Below are 24,558 nucleotides of genomic sequence, written 5' to 3'. Positions count from 1 at the left end.
CTTAAATTTTACCAATTTTAGGAAAGTGAGGAAGAAGTCACTAACACTGAACAAGCTGAAAACTGGTTCTCTTAGCAATTGTATAATTTTTATTTATAAAATGAAATCAAAATTGTATTTTTATATTTGCTAGTTATAATTTGATGAAGTTTATTCCATTTTTTAATCCATTGTTGTTATAGGTTCTTCAATTATGCTAGGAGATTGTACACTTCAATCAATTCTTGATGATAGGGAGACTAATGAAGAGGATGGGAGTTGTGTCATAGCTGTGGAGGATTAGACTTGTTGTATTAATTTTGTAGCTTTTTAATTTCTTGGACTTGTTGGACTTGTGATACTTATTTCTTGGACTTGTTGGACTTATTTCTTGGACTTGTTGGATTTATTTTATTTTTATGTTTAGCATGTGATCTTAGCTATGATTTATTGATTTATGATTAAATTGTTATCTTAGCTAGGTGATTTATTGATTTATGATCTTAGCTATGATTTATTGATTTATAGATTTATAATTAATAGGTGATTTATTGATTTATGATATTAGTTATGATTTATTGATTTATAGATTTATAATTAACAGGTGATTTATTGATTTATGATTAATAGATTTGCAATGGCCCTATGATTTGGACTGATTTGGCATTTGGGCCACGTTATATGGGCTTGAATCTGAAAGTTATAGGCTTGAATATAGGCAAAAATGAATTATTATTTTTTTCTGCATAAGCCACAGGGCTTCAAATTTTTTTTTTTTTTTTTTTTTTTTTTTTTTTTTTTTTTTTGGGATTGGGCCACGAATTGGGCCCAAATTTGGCATGGCTAAACAGGGCCCGACTGGGTAGGCATAAAAAAAACTTGTTTATTAAACAGGCCGAGTATGGGCCCGTGGGGTGGGTTCAGGCATAAAGAAACCTGGCCCGAACCTGGCCCTTTGCCATTCCTAAATGCTAATTCTTTTGCCACCCTAACTATCTTGATAACAAGGAGCCTGCCACAGATCATCCTAGTTGAGACTCTCACCTTCCCCGTTCATGATTGCGGGATACCCATCGGGGTTTGCAACATACACATCGAGCCTAGTTGGATGGACCCCACCATATCCTTTATCAAAAGTGGCACCCTTCCCACTAACAAAACGAATGCTAAAAAAATCCAAAGGAAGGCCCCGAGATACCAGCTATCTGGGGAGCTCAAGTTGTATAAACATTTATACTCGGGGCCATACTTATTGTGTGTACACCCTAAGGTAGGGGAGCCTTTCCTAGAAGAGATTCATGAGGGAATCTGCAATAATCATACTGGTGGAAGGTCCCTCATAGAGCCCTAATCTAGAGATACTAGTGGCCCAGCATGCAAAAAGAGGCCCAAGACTACGTCAGGAAGTGCAATCAATGCCAGAGATGGGGAGTCCTTAACCACATAAGCAACTCGTGACCTTTTGCTCAATGGAGGCTAGACATAGTTGGGCCATTTCCGAAGGCCACGGGGAACCAAAGGTGGCTCATTATGGGAACTGACGACATCATGAAATGGCTGGAAGCGGAGTCCTTCTCCAACATCCAGGATCAAGACATTAAGTACTTCATGTGAAGAAATATAGTCACAAGTTTCGGTATCCTTCACACCCTCATCTCGAACAATGGCCTTCAATTTGATAGCAAAGCCTTCCAAAGATACTACAGTGAGTTGGGAATAAGGAATAGGTACTCCACACCTGCTTACCTCTAGAGCAACAACCAGGCCGAAGCAACCAACAAGGTTATATAGATGGTTTGAAGTAAAGGCTGGACAAAGCCAAAGGGAGATGGATAGATGAACAACCCAATGTTCTATGGGCATACGGAACCAACCAACACAAGGAGGTCAACCGGGGAAACCCCATTTTCCATGACATATGGGTCTGAGACAGTTATCCCATTAGAGTCTAGCTTCACAAGAACTAGCCTTTTGGGCAGTTCGAGAAACGAACAATTGTTATCCAAGGCTTTGGATATGATCGAAGATAGGAGGGAAGTAGCCGCAGCCAGGTTAGCCGATTACTAACAAAAGCTCAGTCAGAGGTACAATAAAGGCATCAAACCAAGGTAAATTAGTCCGACCCATTAGGTCCTAGGTAAACAGAAATAAAGTCTCGATATGCTACCTGGGTAAATTTGAAAAGAAACAGAGTAATGATAGAGCCTACGCACATCCCAGATAAGGTTTATATTGAATCATAGCACGAGAATAAAATTGACATACGAGCAAAAATGTGGTGCCAGAAAACAAAAATTGTTCTATTTCATAGTTAGGCCCTACTATAAAGGTAAGGGACCCCAAAAGTTTAAAATATAAAAAATTAAAAAAATAAATTTAAAATTAAAAGGAGAAAAATGGGGGAAAACGGAAGCAAGGCCCTATTGTAAGTCTAGCTTGGCTCTTCAGAGTGATTAGAATGTGCCTTGGCCGGCTCGGCATGCCTTTTAGCTTGGATGCTGGCCTCTGCCTCATTGGCATTTTTTTGTAGGATAAATGCTTTAGTCAGTGTCTTCCCTATTATTTTGAGGGACAGGACCATGCTCAAGGGATCCTTTAAAGTAGAGGAAGGCTTCACCTCAACAACGTCAAGAGCCCAGCCCCAAACTTGCATGTAGTACTCCAGGCAGAGCCCTCGAAATTGAGCCTGCAGCTTTTCAGAAGCTTCATCCTTCCCTAGCTCGTATGCTGCCTACTCGGCCTCGTCTTGCTCTTTCTCCTTGCTAACTAGAGAGTCCTCGAGAAGGCTAAACACCTCTTTAATTGTCTTTAGTTGGTCTTTAGCCTCGGCCAAGCGCCTCGTTTGCTCTAGGGCTAGCCTCTCAAAACCGGCCAAGGCCACTTCAGCATTCTTCTTGCCCCTCTTAAACTTGGTCAGTCTTTTGAGGGTCTCTTAGGCCTTCTTTTCGGCTTGGTTTTGGGCTTTGAGGGATCTGTTCTTCGGTTCATTTCTTACCGAGCTTGGGCCAGTGCATGGTCCACATGATCTACATAAGATGCTTGGAGGGCCTAGAGAAGGAAGCAAAGGGAAAAACCAAAGAAACTGGGTCAAGCACGATAAACTGAATGATGCATCAACAAACGAAGGACACTTACCATGGCCAAGTTCCTTTGCATGGTGAGGAAGATCTTGTGTTTCCCATAGCTCCTCCACTTCGCCATGTCTTCATGCAAAAGCAAGGCCTACCTTAGGCTATTAGATGCTCGAGCCCCTCTCTCTTTTTGTTAGCTCAAGATGGAGGCATCCGAAGTCAGAGGGGCCCCATCTAGTAGGAGCTCGGGACTCCATTAAGAAGGCCTCGGCCGACTCCCTTGAGCAAGCTCTGAAGCCACCACCTTCTTGGAAGTGGATTCAGCCCCAGGTCTTTTAGGCTACGCAAGCCCCAGCCTTTGCTAGCGGTCTCAAGCTAGGAGATTTCCTTGAGTTCCCCCTCTTCAACCTCTCTTTCATCTTTCTTCCTCCTCTTTCTCTTCTTTTCCACCTGCCCTTTGGAGGAAACCAGTTGCGCTTGGGAAGAGGGACGAGGAACAGGAGGCTTGGTAGGCACATCTGCCCCAGATAGGTTGACTCCTATGGAGGCTTGAAGCATGGCCTTAAGGTTCAAAAGTTTGCTTTTCTTGATTACCATCCCCTTGGGTACATCAGAGATTTCTTGGATGGCAGTGGCAGTGGCAGTTGAAGGACCCCCTTTCGGGATGACAAAGTTGCTTCCTACGGTGAGGTCAGGAAGGTCGACAACTTCGAAATACAAGTCTAAGTCTAAGTCCTCAGACACAGTTCTCTCAGACCAACACCCCTCTTCTTCCTCGGAATGTGATACGTCTTCCTTGTCCTCGACCTGATCAAACTCCTCCTCACCCCTGGGTGATTTATCTTTCGAATGAAGGTATCAACGAGCTGGTGGGCACAAGGCTTTGTTTAAAGGGTGCCGGAGGGAGGAGGAGCGATAAAACCTTCAACCAGAACATTAATTCGAGCAAGAAGAGGGTCCCTGGCCTTAATAATGTGTTTCGGGCCCTGAAAATGGTTGTAAATGAGTGTGAAGTCGAGAATCACGTGGGCAGCCCAAAGTTGATCATCACTATAAACAAAAATTTCTAACTGAAGTATCTTGTTCAAATCATAGGCATTCACTAGGTTCTCGTTAGAGGCAGTTGCCCTCTTGTCTGCCAGTAAGAAAAAGAGCATGAGTAAGAGAAACAAATCAAACAGGTTTGATCGAAGTCTCATTTAGATGAATTCATAGAAACAAAGAAAAAGGAAGGGGTGGGGGGGGGGGGGGGCAACATCAGAAGCAAAATAGGATAGCGGGCTAGAAGCCCCTTTCACTAAACTTAAGAAAAATAGAAGTTTCTAGGACTACCCTCCCTCCCTGGCTCCCCATCTCAGATAGGGCATTGGATCCCGTTGTGCCAGTCCCTCAAGAAGATCAAAAAATTATTGCCGAGACCTTTGTTGTTCTCGAGAAGACAAGAGATAAGTCTGACTGGCGTGTTCCTTATCTGCAGATAGTAGCTGGTGACCTTGCTATCATGACAACTAGAAATCCAATTGATATCGTGGTGGGTTAGGTCCGTGTTAATTTTTTTTCATTTATACGGGTTACACTATTGACTATCTTAAAGAGGTTGATGGAACATTGGGAAAGACTTATTCTAAAATATAGGAGGAAGTCACACATCACCCCTATCCATGGGTATCCTCATCCCTCCTTTGATGAAGGCTATCATGGGGATGGCTACAATGCCTATTGGTCTTCTAGTGTAGTGCTCACCTATCTCACAATGCTCTATGGTGACCCCAACCAAGATGCCATATTTGCCTTCGCATAATCCTTTTGTATTGGATTCATTTACCCCATTTTAGACTATATGGCCAAGAATCCACAAGCTGGTCCATAAGGCCCAATCTTCAAGCCCTTCGGCCCGATGGATCATTTCACAGCCACACATAAATAATAGTAACAAAGGACTGATATGTAAATAGAGTTCATGATCTTTTCATCAAATTATATATCAACATATTTCTCCATAATTTCTTATATATTCATCATGGATAATCTTTGAAAGTTGATCTTTATTATTACATTCGAGTGTTAGCTATGACGTATTTTTGTATATATAATTGGACCATCATGTTAGTAGTTGATCGTGTTTCTATTTTCAACTGCTTAAGTTCTTTGTATGTTCATGTGATCGGTTACCTAACCTAGGGCACTCTCTAAATCCCCACAATTGTATTAAAATAAATGGTTAAGATGATTTTTTATTATTATAGAGAATGGTTAAGATGTTGTCACATCATCAATTGGCAAATAAAATTCTAAATGAATCCTTCTTTATATAAAAAAATGATATATATTTTGAAGATATAACCGTTAGATTACTTGTGTTTTATGTTCTTAATACACATATCAAATTTCATGTCAATCTCGTGTCAATCGAATGTTATTTACTATTTAATCCATAAACTTATTTTTATACAAAATTTTAGACTACAAAATCTTGAAATTTAAATATTTGATTGATGAAATAGCTAATGGTTTTTTTATTTTTAAAAATTTTGCAAGCATAAAGGTTATAGGAAAAAAAAAATATAATCCAATGGTAGATTTGTTAAAATTCATATCTAATAAAAAGATATTAAATGTAGTTGTAGCCATTGGTTACAACCAAATTTGTAACCAAATTTTGTCCTAGTTTTAGTCACATAAATTTTTGAATGAGTCATATTACTTGTTTAAATAATACACACTGATAGTTTTATAAATCACTACAAAAATTACTCCATACTAGTTTAAAGCTAATATATATATATATATATATGTATGTAACTCTATATTATAATATATTCTAGAAACTTTAGAGAATCTAAATCTTAAATATTGTTAGTCACCAAGTTTTTTTATAAATATCTTTGTGGAATTCTACTAGAGAATCAAAGATTTACCTTTTGGTTTTTTTTTTTTTTTTTTTTTTTTTTTTTTTTTTTTTTTGAGTAAATCAAATATTGACCTTTGTATAAAGATAGAGAATCAGATATTTACCTTCCCTTTTTTTTCTTTTTCTTTTTTAAGTAAATCAAAGATTGACCTTTGTGTAAATACTAAATATTGATGGGCTAGAATTTATATCATAGAATATGATCTACAAACAATAGGGAAAAAAAAAACAAAAAACAAAAACCATACATAACATTTATTGACCTAAAACCATCCACAAGAATTAAAGATCTATTAGTATATATGTTAGACTGGCCCGTTGGGCTTAGTTCCTTTGTACTTTTGTACTTGCAATGCACAAGACTCATATATACGCCTTGTACTTCACGCATAGTGTATCATATAAAGGTTCTCCCTTGTACAATGACATACACAATAATATATACTTATTACTCTCTCTCTCTCTTAATATGGTATCAGTAATGCCTAAACAATAGACCATCAAAAGCAAGTATCGCCATCAAACCCACAACTATTGGAACTCTCAAATTCAGTCCTTTCATTCATCAACTTGATGAATCATACTTACAACTTGATAAATCAAACAATCACGAGAAAAACCCAATCATAAACAGCCCAATTTGTTGTTGCACACACCACACGCGATACTAAATCTTTCAGGCTTTCGAAACATGTACCCACGCATTGGCAAGATCTCACACCACTTCCATGCGCCTTCATGCACTAGACACACAGTAGCTACACGCACTTCACCATATGACAGTCTTTTTGTTTGCCACATAAGCCCGAGTGCCACATCAGCATATTAGACATTCAGTGTCATATTAGCATGAGACATCATCAAGCCATGTTAGTGCCACACATCATCAAGCCACGTCATCACTTCAACCACATCAACAAATCCAACTTGGGTTTAACCCCTTGACCAAAATATTTGACCGTGATGTTTCTAAACTCCAGTTAGCTTCCTCCACACCACCTTGAGTCTCAGGAGGATTTTAGCCCACTGAGCATAAGCCCATTATATTATTATATTTGCCCTACACTCATATTGTTGGGCTCTCTCCTGTACCATGAAATACTTTTTTGGTAATATATGTACATATTATTCTCTCTCTCTCAACAAGCTCGAAGTGCTAGGAGGGTTTCTCTTCGTGGGAAGGGCTGGAGGCTTCCAACCTTCGAGGCAGTAGAATTACATTGTCTCCTCTACGAGAGGGAAATCTTGTTCCCTCTAGTAGCAAGACTACTTGTAGGGCTTGGTGGGTTTTTTTTTTTTTTCATTGGGTTAGGGAAACAGTTGAGTGTGTAAGAGATGGAAGATATCCATCGAGAATGGAATAAACTTACGTTATCTGAGAGAGAAGAAAAAGATATCGATCATTTAGGCAAACAGAAAACAGAACGAGAATATATCTTGGCAGCCAAATTCTTGAGTAGAAGAGTGCTGAATATTGAAAATGTGTCAAGAGCTTTCAGGCCACTATGGAGAACACAAAAGGGTTTTCGGATAAGAAAAGCAGGAGAGCATAAACTACTTTTTGTATTTGACTCCAAGAATGATGCAGAGAATGTGGTAATGTGTGAACCATGGAGCTTCGACAACCATTTGGTCCTGTTTCAGCGCTATGATGATGATATACCACTCAATAATCTGAAGTTCAACACAGCAACATTCTGGGTTCAGATTCATAACTTGCCGGTGCGTTATATGAACTATGAGGTAGCAGAGGGAATTGGAGAAACTCTAGGTACAGTGGTTAAATTGGAAGACAAGACAAAGATGGAGGGGGGAAGTTTCATGAGAGTAAGAGTGGTCATTGACATCTCACAACCGTTGTGCAGATGTAGAAAAATCATACTGAGTGAAGGCAGTGTTTGGTGGGTATCTTTGAAGTATGAAAGATTACGCAGTATCTGTTATTGGTGTGGTCTTGTTTCCCATGAGAATAAAGATTGTGAGCTTTGGATCAAAAGCAAAGGAACATTGACTGTAGACAAACAGCAATTTGGCCCGTGGATTTGTGCACCTCAATTCAATCCTTCAAGGAAAACTTTCGTGGAGGTCCGAGGCTATTATGACGAAATTGAGGAGAACAAAGAGATGAAACCGCTTATTACTAATGGAGATGGGGTTGACGTGGTGGCTCCGGCGGCAGTAAGGGATGCCGATGCAGCAGGGATTGTGGTGGCGGCGGCTGGCTCTAATGTTCCAGTGATGGAAAACACGGAAATATCGGGTCTCACCAATCAATTTCAAAAATTATCGGCTAATTTGGAGGAAATGGATACAGCAATACCGGGAGAATTTATTGTGGCGGATTCAAAGGCTGGGTTTTCGAATTTGAATTCAGTGGGAGTGGACATCCAACGTGTTGCTGCTGAGGATGGAAAGGAGATAATTAAGGATGGTTTTCAACTAGGATGGTGGAATATTGAAACCAAAAAGGCAACTGACTCTCTCCGAATTGCTGGGAAAGGCAAGTCAGTCACTAAGCAGAATAATTATAAAAGAAGGCACAGGGTCAACTGGACTCCATGCACTAAAAATTAAACAGACACCAAGGTGACAAATTGCAGTCGGCCGAATAAAAGCTTTTGGAAGAGAATCTCTAAATGAGAGAGTGAGTTTGGAAGAGGTTCAAATTTTTTTTTTTTTTTAGAATCAGAGAAAGATTTTTTTTTTCTTCCCTTTTTTGGATAAATGAGTCTGGCATTGTTGCTTCATGCTTGTATTCAAGTACTGATTGTAATTTGGTTTAGTTACCATCTTCTACCATTCGGTTTTAATCATCATGTATTGTTCGGTTTTAATCATCTTGTAGCGTAAGCAAAACCTATTATCAGTAAGTTACAAACATGGCCAGTGAGAATCACCATGCTATGGGCACATCAGTTACTCTCATGAGAAAGTCGCATTCCATATATTCCAAACCTAGATCATCTTCAACATTCTCGGACAGCTTCCTGCTGAATTTCTAAACAACTTTGGAATGACAGCTTGCAAGAATTTTACTGCAACATTAAGTGATCCAACTCTTGTGAGAGAAATTTTATATCCATAACATTTTTACAAGACTTTCATAACAAATTTTAAGTGCTAAGCGGTTATTGATGGGATAAAAAGTAATTTTAGTAATAGATTCAAATTAAAACTAATAATAACTAATTACTTATGATTTGTTATGAAAATGTTGTGAAAATATTGTGAACGTAACACTTCTCCTCTTATAAATGGGGCATTTAAATGCCCATCTGTAGGCAGTACAGCCAATATGAATCATCTTGTGACCTGTTCCTCAAGGAACCAAAAAAAAAAAATGTTCATCTGTGCCTAGATCCAGCCAAGATGACTATAGTTGAGATTTTTACTCTTTTAAAAGCAACCATTTTGGCTTTGAATCTACTTTCTTCTGTTGTGCCCACAAATGTCTACTTCGAAAAAGACATGATCATTTAAAGTAAGACCAACCCGATGTATTGGTATTATTTAGGGGAAATGTCTAGTGTACATAATTTAATACACACAGTGCACACACGTTCCAAAAACAAGTTAAGTCACGAGTCACGATCAGTTTTTGGGCAGTGTGTGTACTGCAAATGTGTGTGTAATAGACACTCCCCATTATTTAATGACTATAGTTCTAAAACTGATTCAATAGAACTCTTATTGGATTGATTTTCTGCACAAATTGCCTGATAACATCTAAATTATACATTCAAACTGATGGAAGGTACATGTACAACCTTGCTGCCAGCCTCGAGTTATCACAACATTCTTAGCTAATTGATAAACTATCTTGTTGATCGGATCGCAAACTCGCAACTGGTTGGTAATTCGATCTTACATGCTGAAGGAGAAAAAGAAAAAGAAATTCAAGCCATTTAAAACTCGGTAACAAAAACTGAAAACTAGAGAAGGCACAAACAACTTGAAGAAATATGATCTATTAATCTAATGAATCAACAATTTCCCAACAGCACTGATCAGCTTTGCTTTAATTGCCTTAGCAACCGTGAAGATAACTATAAAAAGAAGTACATATAAAACCTATGATTATTCATATAAATGAACATACCTCTAGCAATGAGATGTAATAAAAATCCTCCATATGCTGCATAAGTGCACTCCCATCTCTAATCGAACGGAATATATTTATTTCAGTCTGTAAAATCTTTTCAATAAGTTCTTTCTCACCCTTCATCTGTACAAAAGGTTTCCCAATCAGAATTGAGTTCAAAAATCAAAATGGTACATCTGGGATGAGTATGAAGTTATTAAATAGGGTTTCAGGATTGTAGAAATTGTTAGCAAAGAGTATAAGTTTATGTATTGAATGAGTAGGTAAATGATTTTACATTTGACGAAAGTCTCAACTACACATTGAATTCCTAATTTGACCTCAATTAAGCCTCCTTAGATATCAGAGTTTGTGCTGAACAAAATTACATAATTTAAAAGATTTAATTGCAGTGTCATCTAATTGAGAGTCCGGATGTACCTACTACCTAGCATATGGTAATTAGCATTCCATGAATCATTTTATTTTATCAACTCCAAAAGCATAATGGAAATTTAGAGCGAAAATCATTCTTCATGCAGATAAAATGGAACAATAATAAAATAGAATTATGCATACCTGCATCTAGAATAAAACTTAATCTTAAAAGCCAGATTAAATGCTGACCATAGTTTCACCAAATTCATACAAATATACATAACTGATTTTAGTAAAAAAAACAGATACACTAATAATTTTTTAGGGCTCACGTCCATGTAATGCTAAATATCTAGTAATTATTTAAAAAAAAAAACTGCAAGAAAACTGTGTCCCTTCAAGGTACCCAATAATAAGTCTTTTAATACAAAGATCAAATTGTCATATTCATTAATTAGGCATCAATTTTTAGACACTCTTTGCAGTTGATTAATGTGACCCAAACCTGAGTCACATTAGCATTAAACTTTTGAATCACTATTTCTGATTCCGCAAGTTAAAATGTAGAAACTAGAAACACATCTTTTTTTGATAATTTTTTTTTTTTTTAATTCACAAGAGGAGAGCGTTCAATTACACAATGTGTGCATTTAACCACTTCTTAAAAAGTTAGGATATGATATTCTAAAGATTTATAAACTCCAGATATGAGGATTTATCACCCCCCCCCCCCCCCCCCCAAAAAAAAAAAAAAAAAAACCCTCCGGATATGAGGATGAAAGGACACTACCCAAGGTAGTCATCAAATTGTACACAGATCATAGACAAAATTTGTTTATTAACATGATTATAGCACTCAATTAGAAGCAAAGTTTGTTGAATGATATGGGTAGCAATCACACCACTTTCTTTTTCTTTTTTTGATAGGTAACATAATTTTTTTTTTTTGATAAGTAATAACTTCATTGAAAAAAGAAGAGAAAATACAGAGGGAAAAAAAGCACATAGGCTGTGTGCTAGAAGCAACAGGGGAAAAAAAACTAACAATGAAAGTACAAAAATCAAGCATATCAAGTAAATAGATAAAAGTAAAAACACCCATAGCATTTGCCCAATCAAACAAAGTCTGAAAAAGGAAAAGCTTCAACTCATGAATCGATCTTTCATTCCCGTCAAAAGTACGTATATTCCTTCCTCCAAATGACTCACATAAGACAATGAGGCATCATTCTCCAAAGCACCTTAGATTTGAGTCTGTTGAACTAGTTTGACAACATGCCAAAAGTTCCACAACACTACGCAGCATGACCCAATGAACCCCAAATAGTGAACACACCATATTCCACAACTCTTGAGATACTGGACAGCGTAGGAGTAAATGGTCAGTAGTCTCCTCATTCCTCTTGCACATACAACACCAATTCACCACCACCACTTTTCGCCTCCTTAAATTATCAATGGTTAAAATTTTCCCCAATGCCACTGTCCAAATGAAGAAACTAACCTTTGGAGGCACTTTTGGTTTCCACAACAGTTTCCATGGAAAAGAATCTGGATTTGGGGGTTATAAGGCCATATAATAAGAACGAACATCAAAAACACCCCTAGTAGAGAGTTTCCAACAAATTTTATCCACCCCATTCCTTCTCCAAGATCCAAAATAAATAAGGTCCATAAATGATACAACTGACTTCAGCTCCCAAACTTGAACCAGTCGAGTAAATCGGATATTCCAATGGTAGTTTGTCTCTGAGGACAACAACTCAGCCACTAAAGCATCCTTGTTACTAGCAATATTGTAAAGGCTGGGAAGATATTTTTCAAGGGAAGCCCCTCACACCATGGATCACACCAAAACTTAGGCTGCGTTTGAATCGACTTCAAAGTGATTCCGGAAATGATTTTCCGGAAAATAGGTGTGTTTGGTTGGTCCGGAAAATTCTATTTTCTGGAAATTGAAATCCGTTGACCGAAAAAAAAGGCCTTTGACCACGGAAATCAATTACCGGCTCTATTTTCACTTCAAAGGATTTCTGGAAAAGAGAGAGAGAGAGAGAGAGCGCGCGCGCGCGAGGGAGAAGACCAGTCCGCGCCGATCTCCAGTCCTAAGACCAGTCCGACGACGGCGATCGACGCTTCGCGAGATCGCGCCGTCGCGAGATCGCGACGTTGATCGCGATCTCGCCTTCGCGAGATCGCGCCGGCGAGATCGCGATCGCGCGATCTGGATTTGTGTTTTCTGGGTTGTGCTTGTGTCTAGATTTGTGTTTTCCTTTCTTCTTTTCCAAACACTAGAAAATGTTTTCCGGAAAATTTTTTGAAATGCAACCAAACACACAGAAATATTTTCCTTTTCAGAAATTAGCATTTCCGGAAAATATGTATTTTCCGGAAAACGTTTTACGGCAACCAAACACAGCCTTAAAACAAGAACCATCCCCCACCTTAAAGATGATAAAAGGATAAAAGTCATCCCACCCCTTTCTGATATAATTCCATAAACCAACCCTATAAGGCCCCTGCTACAAGAACACCAACCCCCACCCCCAAAAAAAACATGCTACCATATTTGTTTCTATCACCCTTCTCCACAAGGCAGTCCTTTCTATAGCCAACCCAAGTACATTGGGGATGTACTGTGGGGGCTCACACCACTTTGTACTCATTCTTGAAAAAGATTACAATTTCACTCTATATGCTTAGTCCACTCATGAAACACAGGATTAGAAGCAATATGAACAGTTGCTTGGTTGTCTCAATACATAGTCATCGCCAACTACACATCAAACCTTAATTTGTTAGGAAGGTGTTTAATCCACACAAGTTCACTTGACATATGGCCCTATGCTTGGCCTTTGTACTAGATTGGGATACAACACCTTGTTTCTTATTTTCCCAAGTGATCAAGTTTACCCCTAGAAAATTACAATACCCAGTAGTACATCTTCTATCTGAAGGTGATCATACCTCATCTAAACATGTAAAAGCTTCAACTCATAAGTGACCAATGTGAGTGAAGACTCACATTGGATAAGAATGACAAGAAGGAGTGGTTAATATAACATAGTTGAGACCAAACTTAGAGGCTTAAGTCTTTTGGGTTAGGTGGTGTCCCTATATATTATATTAACTACTCAAAGAGATTCCCCTAGGTGTTCTCTCTCCAATAGACACCTTCTTATACTAACTCAGAAGTAACTGCAAAAGATATATCTAGAAAAATAATGATAAGATAGTTCAACTTGGCAACTAGGTGATGTTATCCCCCAGAACTAGACAATCCACAAATAGTTTGACAATAGGATCCATAAGAGTGTCTACTGGTTTAGAGCTTAACATGTTTGATTCTTCCAAAACAATTTCTTTGCAGCAAACTAATTCCTTCTTTAAATCAAGTTACCTAAAATACCCAAGAAATAACAAAAAATTTCCTAGATCCTTCATTTGAAATGTGTTTTGAAGGAATTCCTAGAACGAGTTTTGAAGGAATTCCTATTCATCAATCTCCTTCTTAATGTCATCCCCAGTAATAATTACATCATCAACATAACTATAAACAAGATCTTCCCTTTCTAAGAGGTAAAAGAGAGAGAAGAATATTTAAATTGACACAATGTAGCCCAAATTCAACTACAGCTTCACTGAAATTGTCATATGAAGTCCTGGGAGATTGCTTAAGGCCATAAATGGCTTTACGAAGCCTACACACCTTACCAATCTCCTCCTAAGCAAAAAACCCTAGTGATTGTTCCAAATAGTCTCCATTCCTGAGGAAGAATATTGTCACCTAGTGTCTATGCAATCAAATTCCACCGCATCATCTTCCATGGTTAATTAATTGTGGAACACACTTCCAATACAGCTCACACACATGCATATTATTTATATAAGGTTAATATGTTAATTACATTGATATTTCATTTTTGCCCCAAACACTAATACATACTAGGGATGGCAATTTTTATCCATATCCATGAACCCGTCCATTACCCACCTTATTTGGATAAGTCTTAACCCAACTCATTTGAGTATTTGGGTTAAATGGATAAATACCCATTTGGTTATTTAATTAGATGGGTCTAAATGAATAAATTCACTAATACCCACTAATCCCACCTAAAATTTAAAATTAAACCCACTAATACCCACTAAACCTTCTAAAATCTAAAACTTAAATAAATAGTATGACCTCAGTCTCACTCTCCCTTAGATTTTCTCAGTAACCAAACACTTTCCCAAACACTTTAACCTCTAGATTTCTCAACATTTTCTCAGAGAGAGAGAGAGAGAGAGAGAGAGAGAATTCAATTCTTTCAAGCCCTAGAAATTTTCAAAGAATGAAGAGAAACCCTAGCTTTTTCAGAGTCAGCCATGGACAACAAGAATCGAGCAACAACGTTGTCTTCTTCTTCGTCAAATTCAAGCGCGTTCTCCTTCATATCCAAAGGTCGGCAAGAGGTTCATGACTCAACGGACGCAGATATCCAACTCATGGGCCACCAAGCCAACTCGTTCAAGAAAAGCAGACTCCGAGGTCGCAGCTTCAGATCGATCTGTCGGCAATAAGGAACGCAATTGGGGCAGAGGTGGAGGATGGGGATGGGGTTGTTGATTTCGATAGGGTTAGGAAGAGGAACGTGGTGAGTTTCAGAGAGTTTTGGGGGAGTGGAAGAGTGAGGTTGAAGGAGACAAAGCAGCACAGAGAAGAAAAAAGTCATTTTTTTTCTCTCTGTGGCTTTGTTTGGTTGCTGAGAAATGAATTTTGTGAAGGGAAAATGAAAGGAAATAACAAGAAAAGTGATTTTTGATCTTTTTAATTTTTGTTTTTAAAGTTTTTAACAAGTTATTTATTTATTTGGATCATATTGGGTTAAATGAGCGGGTTACTAATTAAATGGGTTGGGCAGATAATAGATAAATAATTTATATATAAATGGGTCATAAATGGATAAATGGGTAATTGCACACCCAACCCATTTATGACCCAACCCGTCCATTTGCCACCCCTATTACATACACATAACAAGAATTATAAAACTGCATTGTAACTCAATGTTGTCTTTGGGCAATAGTCCTTCCTTACCTTTTGTGATATCATTTTTTAAATTAAAATTAGGTATTAGTAGTTTTCTACTTTTCGCTTTTTCATTTTTTAGTGCTCCTGTACTTTCCATGTTTGGCTGATTCACCGGTTCAAACACTGGCTCAACCAATTTTATCACAAAACATAATAATTAAATATATAACACAATAAGATAATATAGTACAATTTACACACTAATTAACTATGTATTAAATAATTTAAACCTTACATTTAGATTCAAAAAATACAAGATTTATGGAGTATTTCAGGGAGAAAAGGTATAAAATGTGAATTTTATTCTTTTTTTAAAATTTACTGAATTGATAAAATTTCACTGGATATCGCAGTTCATTAGCTGGCTCAATCTGGTTAAACCAGTCAATCAGATTGAGTCCAATTCAACTGTCAAGAGTAGTTTATAGAGGTTAAACCAGACTAGAAATGAGAACAGTTCACGGTTTAGCCAGTTGAACTGACCAATATACTCTGTTTTTGAACCATTTTTTCCTCTAGCTGCAGCTAATGGATGTCATGGTGATGTCAATAAATATATCATGGTGATGCAAGTTGATACATTAATGATACTGTTTTTTTTCTTTTTTTCTCTTTCTTTTCTGTATTGATAATACTGTCAGTAATTTATAAATTTTATGTTAGTGTTTACAAATATATAGGCAAATATCATGATATGTTAGTATATATGTATTGCAAATTCAAAACTTTAATGTGCACATACTCTATATACCAAATTTAATATATTGATAGATATAAAAGAATAGGCATTCAAACATGATAATTACAAAGGAAGAAGAAAATGAATAAGTAGAAACGTACAAATTCAATGACAAGAACATCTGGTGTGGACTCCCCAAGCACATCACCTTGGTAACCATCTCCTGAAAGCTCCATATTTTCCTGGGATAGCATGTACTAGACTAATTAACTTATCATTCAGCTATCAAACTAATTTTTATATAATGCGAAACTAATTTTCAGCATTGATACTGCCAAGTACATAAGTTGGTAAAAAGCGGATTTACTATACTAAAAGAATTACAGTTGCTGACCACATAAAATTGGCATATGCTTTTGATTTCTTATGTTTTTCTCGAGAAAATAGCTTTAAGTGGTCACGGTTTGGACTTGAAAGTAAACTATACACTCATTGGAAAAAAAAAAAAAAAGGAGAGGGGGCTTAATTAAATAAATCAAAAATTATATAATCAATCATAAGGGTGCTAAATGAGTAAAGAAATGCTTTACCACTGAAAACAGAATAACCCAATAAGCTATAATAGGGGTAAAAAAAGAATTTTTTAATTTCAAAGAGGCAAAAACATAAAAAACCTGAAACAACACTAGAGCTGTTAGCAGGCTAAGTAAGCTGAACAAATTTACTGAAGTTAAAATTTTCCAATCTAGCAACATGGCAGCTCTCTGGAGGTGTTCTAAGCTCTAACTATATGGAAAAAAAAGTAATGTAAAGATATTGATTCTTTATGGTTCCTTAATTTCTTCATAATTAATGTCTCTAATGTATGGATGAGGTCATTAGAAAGAAAGCAGGCAGGAAGTGCCAAATCCACAACATCCATATACAAGGTCATTTAAGTTATATTCTCAAAATGACAGTTACATATAATGTTGCTAACGCTCCTCTGGAATCAAATCAATGTTTCGACCTTGCAAGTCACAATCTAGTGAGGGCACCATTTAATCCATTCCATCCATAAGAATAAAATTAAATATATACAGCGCATGCCAAAAAATATTTATGAAGATAACAAATTATAGAGCCTGTCATACGTTCTATATGTTATGAGCTTGGGGATTCACTTCTAGTGATTCCATTCCGTTGTTTATAGATTCTCTTTTCTCTTGTACATAATTTCCTTTTCTTCATTATTTGTAAATATTTTTATTGCCTACTTCACTCTTTTTGTATATAGTAGTCCTTTCTCAATAAAAATTTTCTTACTTATAAAAAAGTATATATATTAAATTTTGAGAAAGGAAAAAAAGGACCAGGGCATAGACCAAACAAACTACACACCAAGGCATCTCTTAGATCTCCAGCTGCCAGATAAACAGGTTGAGCTACATGGCAATAACCCATCAGGCGAGGGACGGTTGGTATAATATCTCTGTGGTTTACAACTCGCCAGCTATCTTTAACTTTCTGCAATGTAAGTATTGAAGGTTGTGTAAGCATTCCCAAACGTGCAATCAGGGCATGATATAAGAGAAGCAGATGCATGAAGAATCAACAGTAAAATCAATGTGTACGTGAGTCTCTTAAGCCATTTTACTAGTCAACTCAGTGGTTAAGTTTGCCCATCATATCATTAACCAGAACTTAAGGGTTCTGGATCCAGACAGCTTCTGATAATGTAAATGAATGACTCCTTTGTCCAGAACATAATAAGTCGCAGCAATGTGCAAGAAAATACTAAGATTTCGAACCTGAGATCTGGCCATAACTCCAACAGTCAGATTCTTGAAACCAACAGTTAGATTCTTGAAACCCTAGTAAAACTATGAAGTATAGGGGAATGATAAGACAAGAAGGAAATGGAAGAAGGATTGAAAATGTGAGAAGAGAATGAAATGAGAAATAAACATGATAAAGATCAACCAATATTTTTAATAGTATGTTACATAAGATAAGATCAGCAGCATAAGTGAAAAGAGGAAGAGAAAATGACGCAGGACAGAAGCCTGAATGGGCTCTAGTATCAATTTTGATGTAGGATCTTAGGAGTTCAACACTAAATTAGATTTCTTGATAAGATCTTGAGGGGTTCTTGAATATAGTGATGTTTAAGGGCTTGAGTATGTTTAGGTTAATAAAAGTTGGGTTATGAATATTTTTAGAGTTTAATGGAGTGAGAATAAAGAAGAATGAACACTAGGCAATCAGACCTAGGTTTTCCTTAACAATTACACTTAGGTAGGAGAAGGAAATCACACCCTCAGAGCTTCAAATAAACCGATGGAGTTTTATTCAAATCAATCTCACCATCAATCTCTATCAAAAAAAAAAAAAAAAAAGCTCACTATCAATCATATTCACTTCAAAAAAGCCTTTATCAAGGACATAATAAATTCTTTCCTAGAAGGACTAAAGCTAGAAATAAGCTATTTCTTGAAAGACTACAATTACTAATAACATTTTTTTTTTTTTTTTAAAAATTAAAAACCTACTGAAGAACTTCTAAACCAAATGGGAAAGGACTCAAAACACAAAATAACAAAATTCGAACCTAAAGAAACTTAATATTAAAACTCAATAATAACTAAAGTAGCTTACAAAAGATGCCAAGAAAGCCTTGCATCAAAACTAGACCATAATTCTTGAATATTTTTTATTTAATCTTGCTTTCCTCAAGCTCTTTACTATCTGCATAATAATAAAAAAAGAGCTCTAGGAAAATGGGAAAATTTCCAAGAACCTTGACCCTAACTTAACCTCCCACACACCTTATTACTAATAAAAGAAGCTTTTCCAGGTTGTCTAGGTGGGAGGGTCCCCCCAATCCCTTCAAAGATTCAAACCAATTGTAGTAATCAAACCCTTTTTAAAGATTTTCTGCCTCCGGCAAGCATAGGTGCTTTGGGTTCGTTAGCAAGTAATTAGGTATGAGTAAAGCAAATACATCCTAGTAGGCGCACTCCATATAGAGCAAGCAAGTCTTGGAGATGAGAAGCCTACGTAAAGACCTCAATTCTCATTAGGAGGTCAAACCAAGGACCTATGGAAGTAGGGGGCTAGCCCCATCCGGCCAAACTCAGAAAAATACCAAAGAAATTAGAAAGGTATGCAAGATCTTTATCCTCAACAAACTAGTCAAGGTCAACCACATGTATTCTTTTCCATCATTCTATCCTATTAGAAGTTGTATTCTCTATTACCTCCTTTATTGACATGTCCTTTTCTTACTACTTCTACTAATGTCATTTTAGATCTTCGTCTAACTATTTTCGATCCCAAAACTTGAATCAACTCACTCTTACCCTCTCTAGTGCATTAATTTCTCACCTCAGCACAAGTCCAAACCATCTTTTCAAAAAGAGTTAGACTGGAAGAAGCAGACAAACAAAGACTAAATAAGCAGGAATAGTTTTCACACACCAGTAGCATATTTTGATGAGGTAGTTTTGTACTTTTCATTTTATTCTATTTAAGTTAAGACACAGGGTTTGAAGGTTTAGATTACTTATATTAATGTTTTGTAAGTTTCTCATATAGCTAAATTGTTGACTTTGCAGCAGCAGACATGTTATTGAATTTATTTTGAAATTATATTAAGGTCATCCCTTAGAACTGACAGTTGGGGTTTCTTCGCTGATTATTATAGCCTTGAAATCAGGCTTGCTTTTCTTTCATTTCCGCCCTAGCTAATATGCAAAATTCTATCAAATAAGAAAGAATTATGAGTAACAATTGAAGATAATAAGTACAGTTTTTTTTTTTTTTTTTTTTTTTTTTTTTTTTTTTTGCAAGGTAGATAATAAGGATAATAAGTACAATTTTTTATTACCTCATTATAATATTCTGCAAATTTTTTGTTACCAACTCTAGGAGATCCAAAGTTATACATAGTCACAGAGATTGTCCCATGCCTGGTACACACAAAAGAAGATGTTTTTATGATAAGCTCCACGCCAATGGTCTTAAACACATTATAAAAGAAAAAGTAAAATGAATCAAATTTCTAAGGTTACTAGGGTGTAGTAAGTTCTATCAACATTTTTGTTTGTAGAAAATAATAATTTTATTGACAACAGGTATCTTCCAAGATAAAAGTTACCATGAGCACCAACAAGTCCAACACTAACCTTCCACCCAAATGATACAACCACAACTCGCTCAAGTAACACCCAGTGAACCCCAAACATCCACAACTATATCATAAAATAAATCTAATTAGATTTCTATAGTTACTAAATATTATTTCAGAAAAACCTGAAAAGTCAATAGATCCAATTTTCTAATATACCACCAATGGCATTTATTGGGATGAGTCCACAGATAACCACCATATTTTGAAGAACTTAATATTATCAACTTCCTAGAAGGCAAACTACATTTCTTGAAAACATAGACATAGTTCTTTATTTCCCCTACCTCTAGTAAGCTTCTGTGCATTTTTCTACATATTTTAAGCTATGATGACACTATGTTCCCACATGTCACTTGCAAGAATACGTGATAAGCTTTACAATCCATTACAACTTGTAAGTCATGCTTCCAAATTTTGTAAATCATGAGGAAAAGAATCATGAAGTGTGTTCCACTTTCCATAAAAATCTTCAGCTAAATTATAAATAACCACCCTAATCTATCACGCAAGTTGCAATGTTCCCCCTGAAGTTTAAAACCAACCAATCACCTCGCAATGTTGCTCAATATTCCAAATAGCCCCATACTGTTCCACTTGCAACAAATAACAGTAGGAGTAATATATCGGTGGACCATGGAAAGTTAGCAAGCCATGTTAAATTAGCAAAATATTTAGATGTTTAACAAGCATACCAGAGTGCTAAGGTCATTGAATTCAAGCAAGGAAAGGGCTCAAACAGGGTGCTGGTTGTAAGGTGACCTGTTTGAGCCCTTCCTTCCTGAATACAACAGCCTTAGCATGCTGGCATGATTGCGAAACATTCCAAATATCTTGCTCGTTTAACACATCTTGCACACTGTCCAACCCACCAACACACCATGCCATTTTTTGCTCCTCAGTATCATCTTCCTTTGCAAACATAACTCATATTATAAACAATGAGTCACAAACATTATTGTCCTCATTCTGAATTTAAATTCCTAAGAAAATAAAACATCAACTTACAAGAAATTATGCAAAGATAACTATAAATACACACATGCAAACACTGGTTTTCAATTTCAATATGGATAGAAGCCAAAAATTATCATTGTTATACTCAAAAAAATACTTTTCCCCTCCACCTCCATGTATCATGTCATCCTTTCTGCCTTCTATAATATTGTAAATGATTAGTGCCCACCATTTTATGTTGAATAGTGATGCCATGTATCCTATGTTGTTACATATAAATGCACTATAGGTATATGTGCAATTTACACAAGTGTGCACAAGATTATAGGACAAATTATGTCAAGCTCTGGCAGGTTACCATCATTATATTATTAAATTCTTCTCATCATCCCAACCAACTAAACCTCTCAAACTAAGAAGCTATAGAGACTAGAATCTTCACAATTGGTTTTTTTTTTTTTTTTAAATAATAAAAAGAATAAAAATTTTAAAAAACAGGGCTAACATGTGAAGGTTGGATTGACCTCAAGGAAACATCAAAACTCTCCAAAAGCATTGTATAGTAAATCTTTCCTACCCAAATTTTTGCATGTAAAGACACGCACATGCATATTTAATGTAATGTACTGAAGAATGAAAAAGAATGACTTCATAAGTAGAAAGATAAAGAACCCACATAGCTAACTGACTAGAGGAAAGCTCAAGAGCGAGAAGGGTAGCCAATGCACCACCTAAACTATGACCAGTCACATACACATGCCATTTGAATGGTGGCTCAGCAAGATCATCTCTGTCAAAAAAACAAAATTTCACTTATATTTTGTCATCTAACAAAATCAAACATATTTCTCATGCAACATTAAGATGTTAGCTCCACACTTAGAATAAAATTGAACAAATGAACAACTTACATATAACCAATTGCAAGTTTGATGAGAGACATAATCCTTGCCCTGACGGAATCATATGCACTTAGAAAACCACTGTGGACCTGAAATAATTACTGCTCCATTACTGATACTACATTAAACAGATATTGTTTAACACTTCGCGCATCTCATGAATACTCTTAAACACAATTCAATCTACCATTTCATTTACATACTTGAACTTCTTGCTTGAAATCTCCACCTATCCTTTCAGGATTTAGCCTGTATATGATATATATATATATAAGAATCAGAACTAGAACAAAAATATAATGTGTAACACTTAATGGAACCACCTCAAAATTATGAAGATGTTAGATAAAGCAATAAGAATCCCTAGGGCTAGTTAACATTATGCAGAAATTTTTTTTTTTTTTAACAAGTATTATTATCCAGGACATATTAGAAAATAAAAGCATCTATTTTTTTTTTTTAATTTTAAATGTGATGTGACACCAAACAAATAATTCTAGTAAGAATGATCACAATGAACTGCTGCCCAAAATTTAGGATTGTATTAGATAACAGGTTGCAAAAGCCATAATAAAATTACTTCCTTGCATTCTGATTAGCTGGAAGGTCATTTATGAAATTAAAATGTTTTTTGATCTAAATATAACAAAGCATTATTCAGCTAATGACAAATCAATACTGCAATCAAGCTGCACATGGGCAATCTCTCCATTGAAATCCACATCCACCAAATCAGTAAGTGTGCTGTTTTTGACAAATGCAGCTAAACCAGACTTAATAGCAGAAGGTCTTAAAAGAATTAAAAATTTACAAATCACTAAAAAATTCGTAGCTTGGATAGATATTATATTACCCAGCAGGAACTAGCATTAGATCAGTTATCAAGTCCTTCCATTGTGTCTGAAAAGATAAATGTATGAACAATTTGAACTGAAGCCAAATAACCCAATTGCACTGAGAACAACGTGATATAACCTACTTGTTCTGTTCCTCTAAAAGCAACAACTAATCTTCTCCTTGCTATATCGCGCCAAATTGCAACCTGCAGCTCCCCATAATTTAGTGATTTACAAAACACAATTCCCAAAATCAAATTATGACATTTCTCCACTTATATGGTTAAGAAACACATTCCATTCCATTGAACTCAGAGAAATATAACAAGGAAAATGATTTCCTGGTTGAGGAATAAAAGCTCACCTGTGTGTCAGTGGATGCATTATCTAAGAAACATATTTTCTCAAATTCAGATTTAATAAAAGTAGAATGACCCAGTGAAGAGGCAAGCATCGCCCAGGCTTCAATGGCACTTTCTGCAGTTGAGAACAGTGCTTTCATCTCCTCAGCTCTCTTTTTATCCAATGCTAAGCCATTCTCTGAGCTGACAAGTTTCTCACTTGGGGAATATCCTACAACATTATCATCTTCCAGTTTGGTAGAAGCCTGTTCTTTTGTTTCATCCTTTCCTACAGAATTTCCATCCTTTTGTTGAGAAAATGTTGCATTCAGAAGCATTAATGCTCCTAAAACAGAATCAGTTTGCCCCATTATATCCTGTGTTATTTTTTTAATATCTGGTATTGAAGACTTATTTGAGCTAATGCCCGAGCCACTTATTTTATCAATTTCATCATCCAAACTTTCTGGAGTTGCAAGCCCTGATTCAACATAACCTGCCTCTGCAATTTTTCGTGACTGTGAGCCAATTCTATTTAATAAGTCAAATCCATCCCACTTTAATTTCTCAGGAACAGAGAGCCCAAGTTTCTGAACAACATTTTGACTGATGACATCAGTCAAATTCTTCCAAAAAATTTTATCTGATTGCTCAGAGTTACCAACTGGTTCCAATGGTTCAAAGGGAAGCCCATTCTCCATACCACCATTATCGACATGAAAATCCTCTATTTTTCTCTCTCTGACGTAGCCTGTGTCACTAGAAGAGGCTTCCAGGTCTTCATCCATTGGTGACGGCATGTCCGTATCATACTTGTCATCATTTGGAAACTGACCCTTCCAAAGATTTGCATCATTGAATGCCTTTAGCTGCCCAAAAGCATACTTTACAAACTGACGCGCTTGCACAGACTCTGTGCCCACAACCATTTTCAGAGCAGACTCAAAACCATTTTTCCGAAGAAATTCTATAACAAAGGGGACCCTCCACCATTTTTTGTCTTCTTCAATTTCATCAAAACTTTTGTACTTAACCTGAAACCTCACCACTAGAAAGAATAAGCCATAGACTTATTAAAGAAAATACTAGTTCATGTTGATAAATAAAGCCTGCAGGATTACAAATTAAAAAAACAGCACATGAAGCCTTAAGAGTAACATAAATGAATTAGATATTCA

At 36.3% G+C, this 24,558-nt stretch overlaps 1 protein-coding gene across 7 annotated transcripts in view; it reads right to left on the bottom strand.

Moving 5' to 3' along the window:
- Positions 1-9,436: 9,436 nt before the first annotated feature.
- The window catches only part of LOC126688509 (uncharacterized), a 51,685-nt gene continuing 36,563 nt past the window's right edge, over positions 9,437-24,558 (bottom strand). For 2 of the 7 annotated variants that reach the window (XM_050383224.1, XM_050383223.1), the window contains 12 exons: positions 23,404-24,414; positions 23,183-23,245; positions 23,057-23,103; positions 22,407-22,452; positions 22,213-22,292; positions 21,978-22,091; positions 20,343-20,408; positions 20,045-20,126; positions 17,557-17,682; positions 16,338-16,418; positions 10,061-10,186; positions 9,437-9,832 (listed from right to left, as the gene is read on the bottom strand). In XM_050383224.1, coding sequence (XP_050239181.1) covers positions 9,761-9,832; positions 10,061-10,186; positions 16,338-16,418; positions 17,557-17,682; positions 20,045-20,126; positions 20,343-20,408; positions 21,978-22,091; positions 22,213-22,292; positions 22,407-22,452; positions 23,057-23,103; positions 23,183-23,245; positions 23,404-24,414 — 1,914 coding nt within the window. In that variant the 3' untranslated portion in view covers positions 9,437-9,760. Of the gene's footprint in view, positions 9,833-10,060; positions 10,187-16,243; positions 16,419-17,556; positions 17,683-20,044; positions 20,127-20,342; positions 20,409-21,977; positions 22,092-22,212; positions 22,293-22,406; positions 22,453-23,056; positions 23,104-23,182; positions 23,246-23,403; positions 24,415-24,558 lie in introns of those variants that run through there. The other 5 variants (XM_050383226.1, XM_050383225.1, XM_050383227.1 and 2 more) reach the window with 5 other exon arrangements.

The sequence above is a fragment of the Quercus robur genome, chromosome 6 (assembly GCF_932294415.1).
Source record: "Quercus robur chromosome 6, dhQueRobu3.1, whole genome shotgun sequence".
NCBI classification, from domain to species: Eukaryota; Viridiplantae; Streptophyta; class Magnoliopsida; order Fagales; family Fagaceae; genus Quercus; species Quercus robur.
Note: the sequence above shows the minus strand (reverse complement) of the source record. Positions and strands in the feature narration are given on the sequence as shown.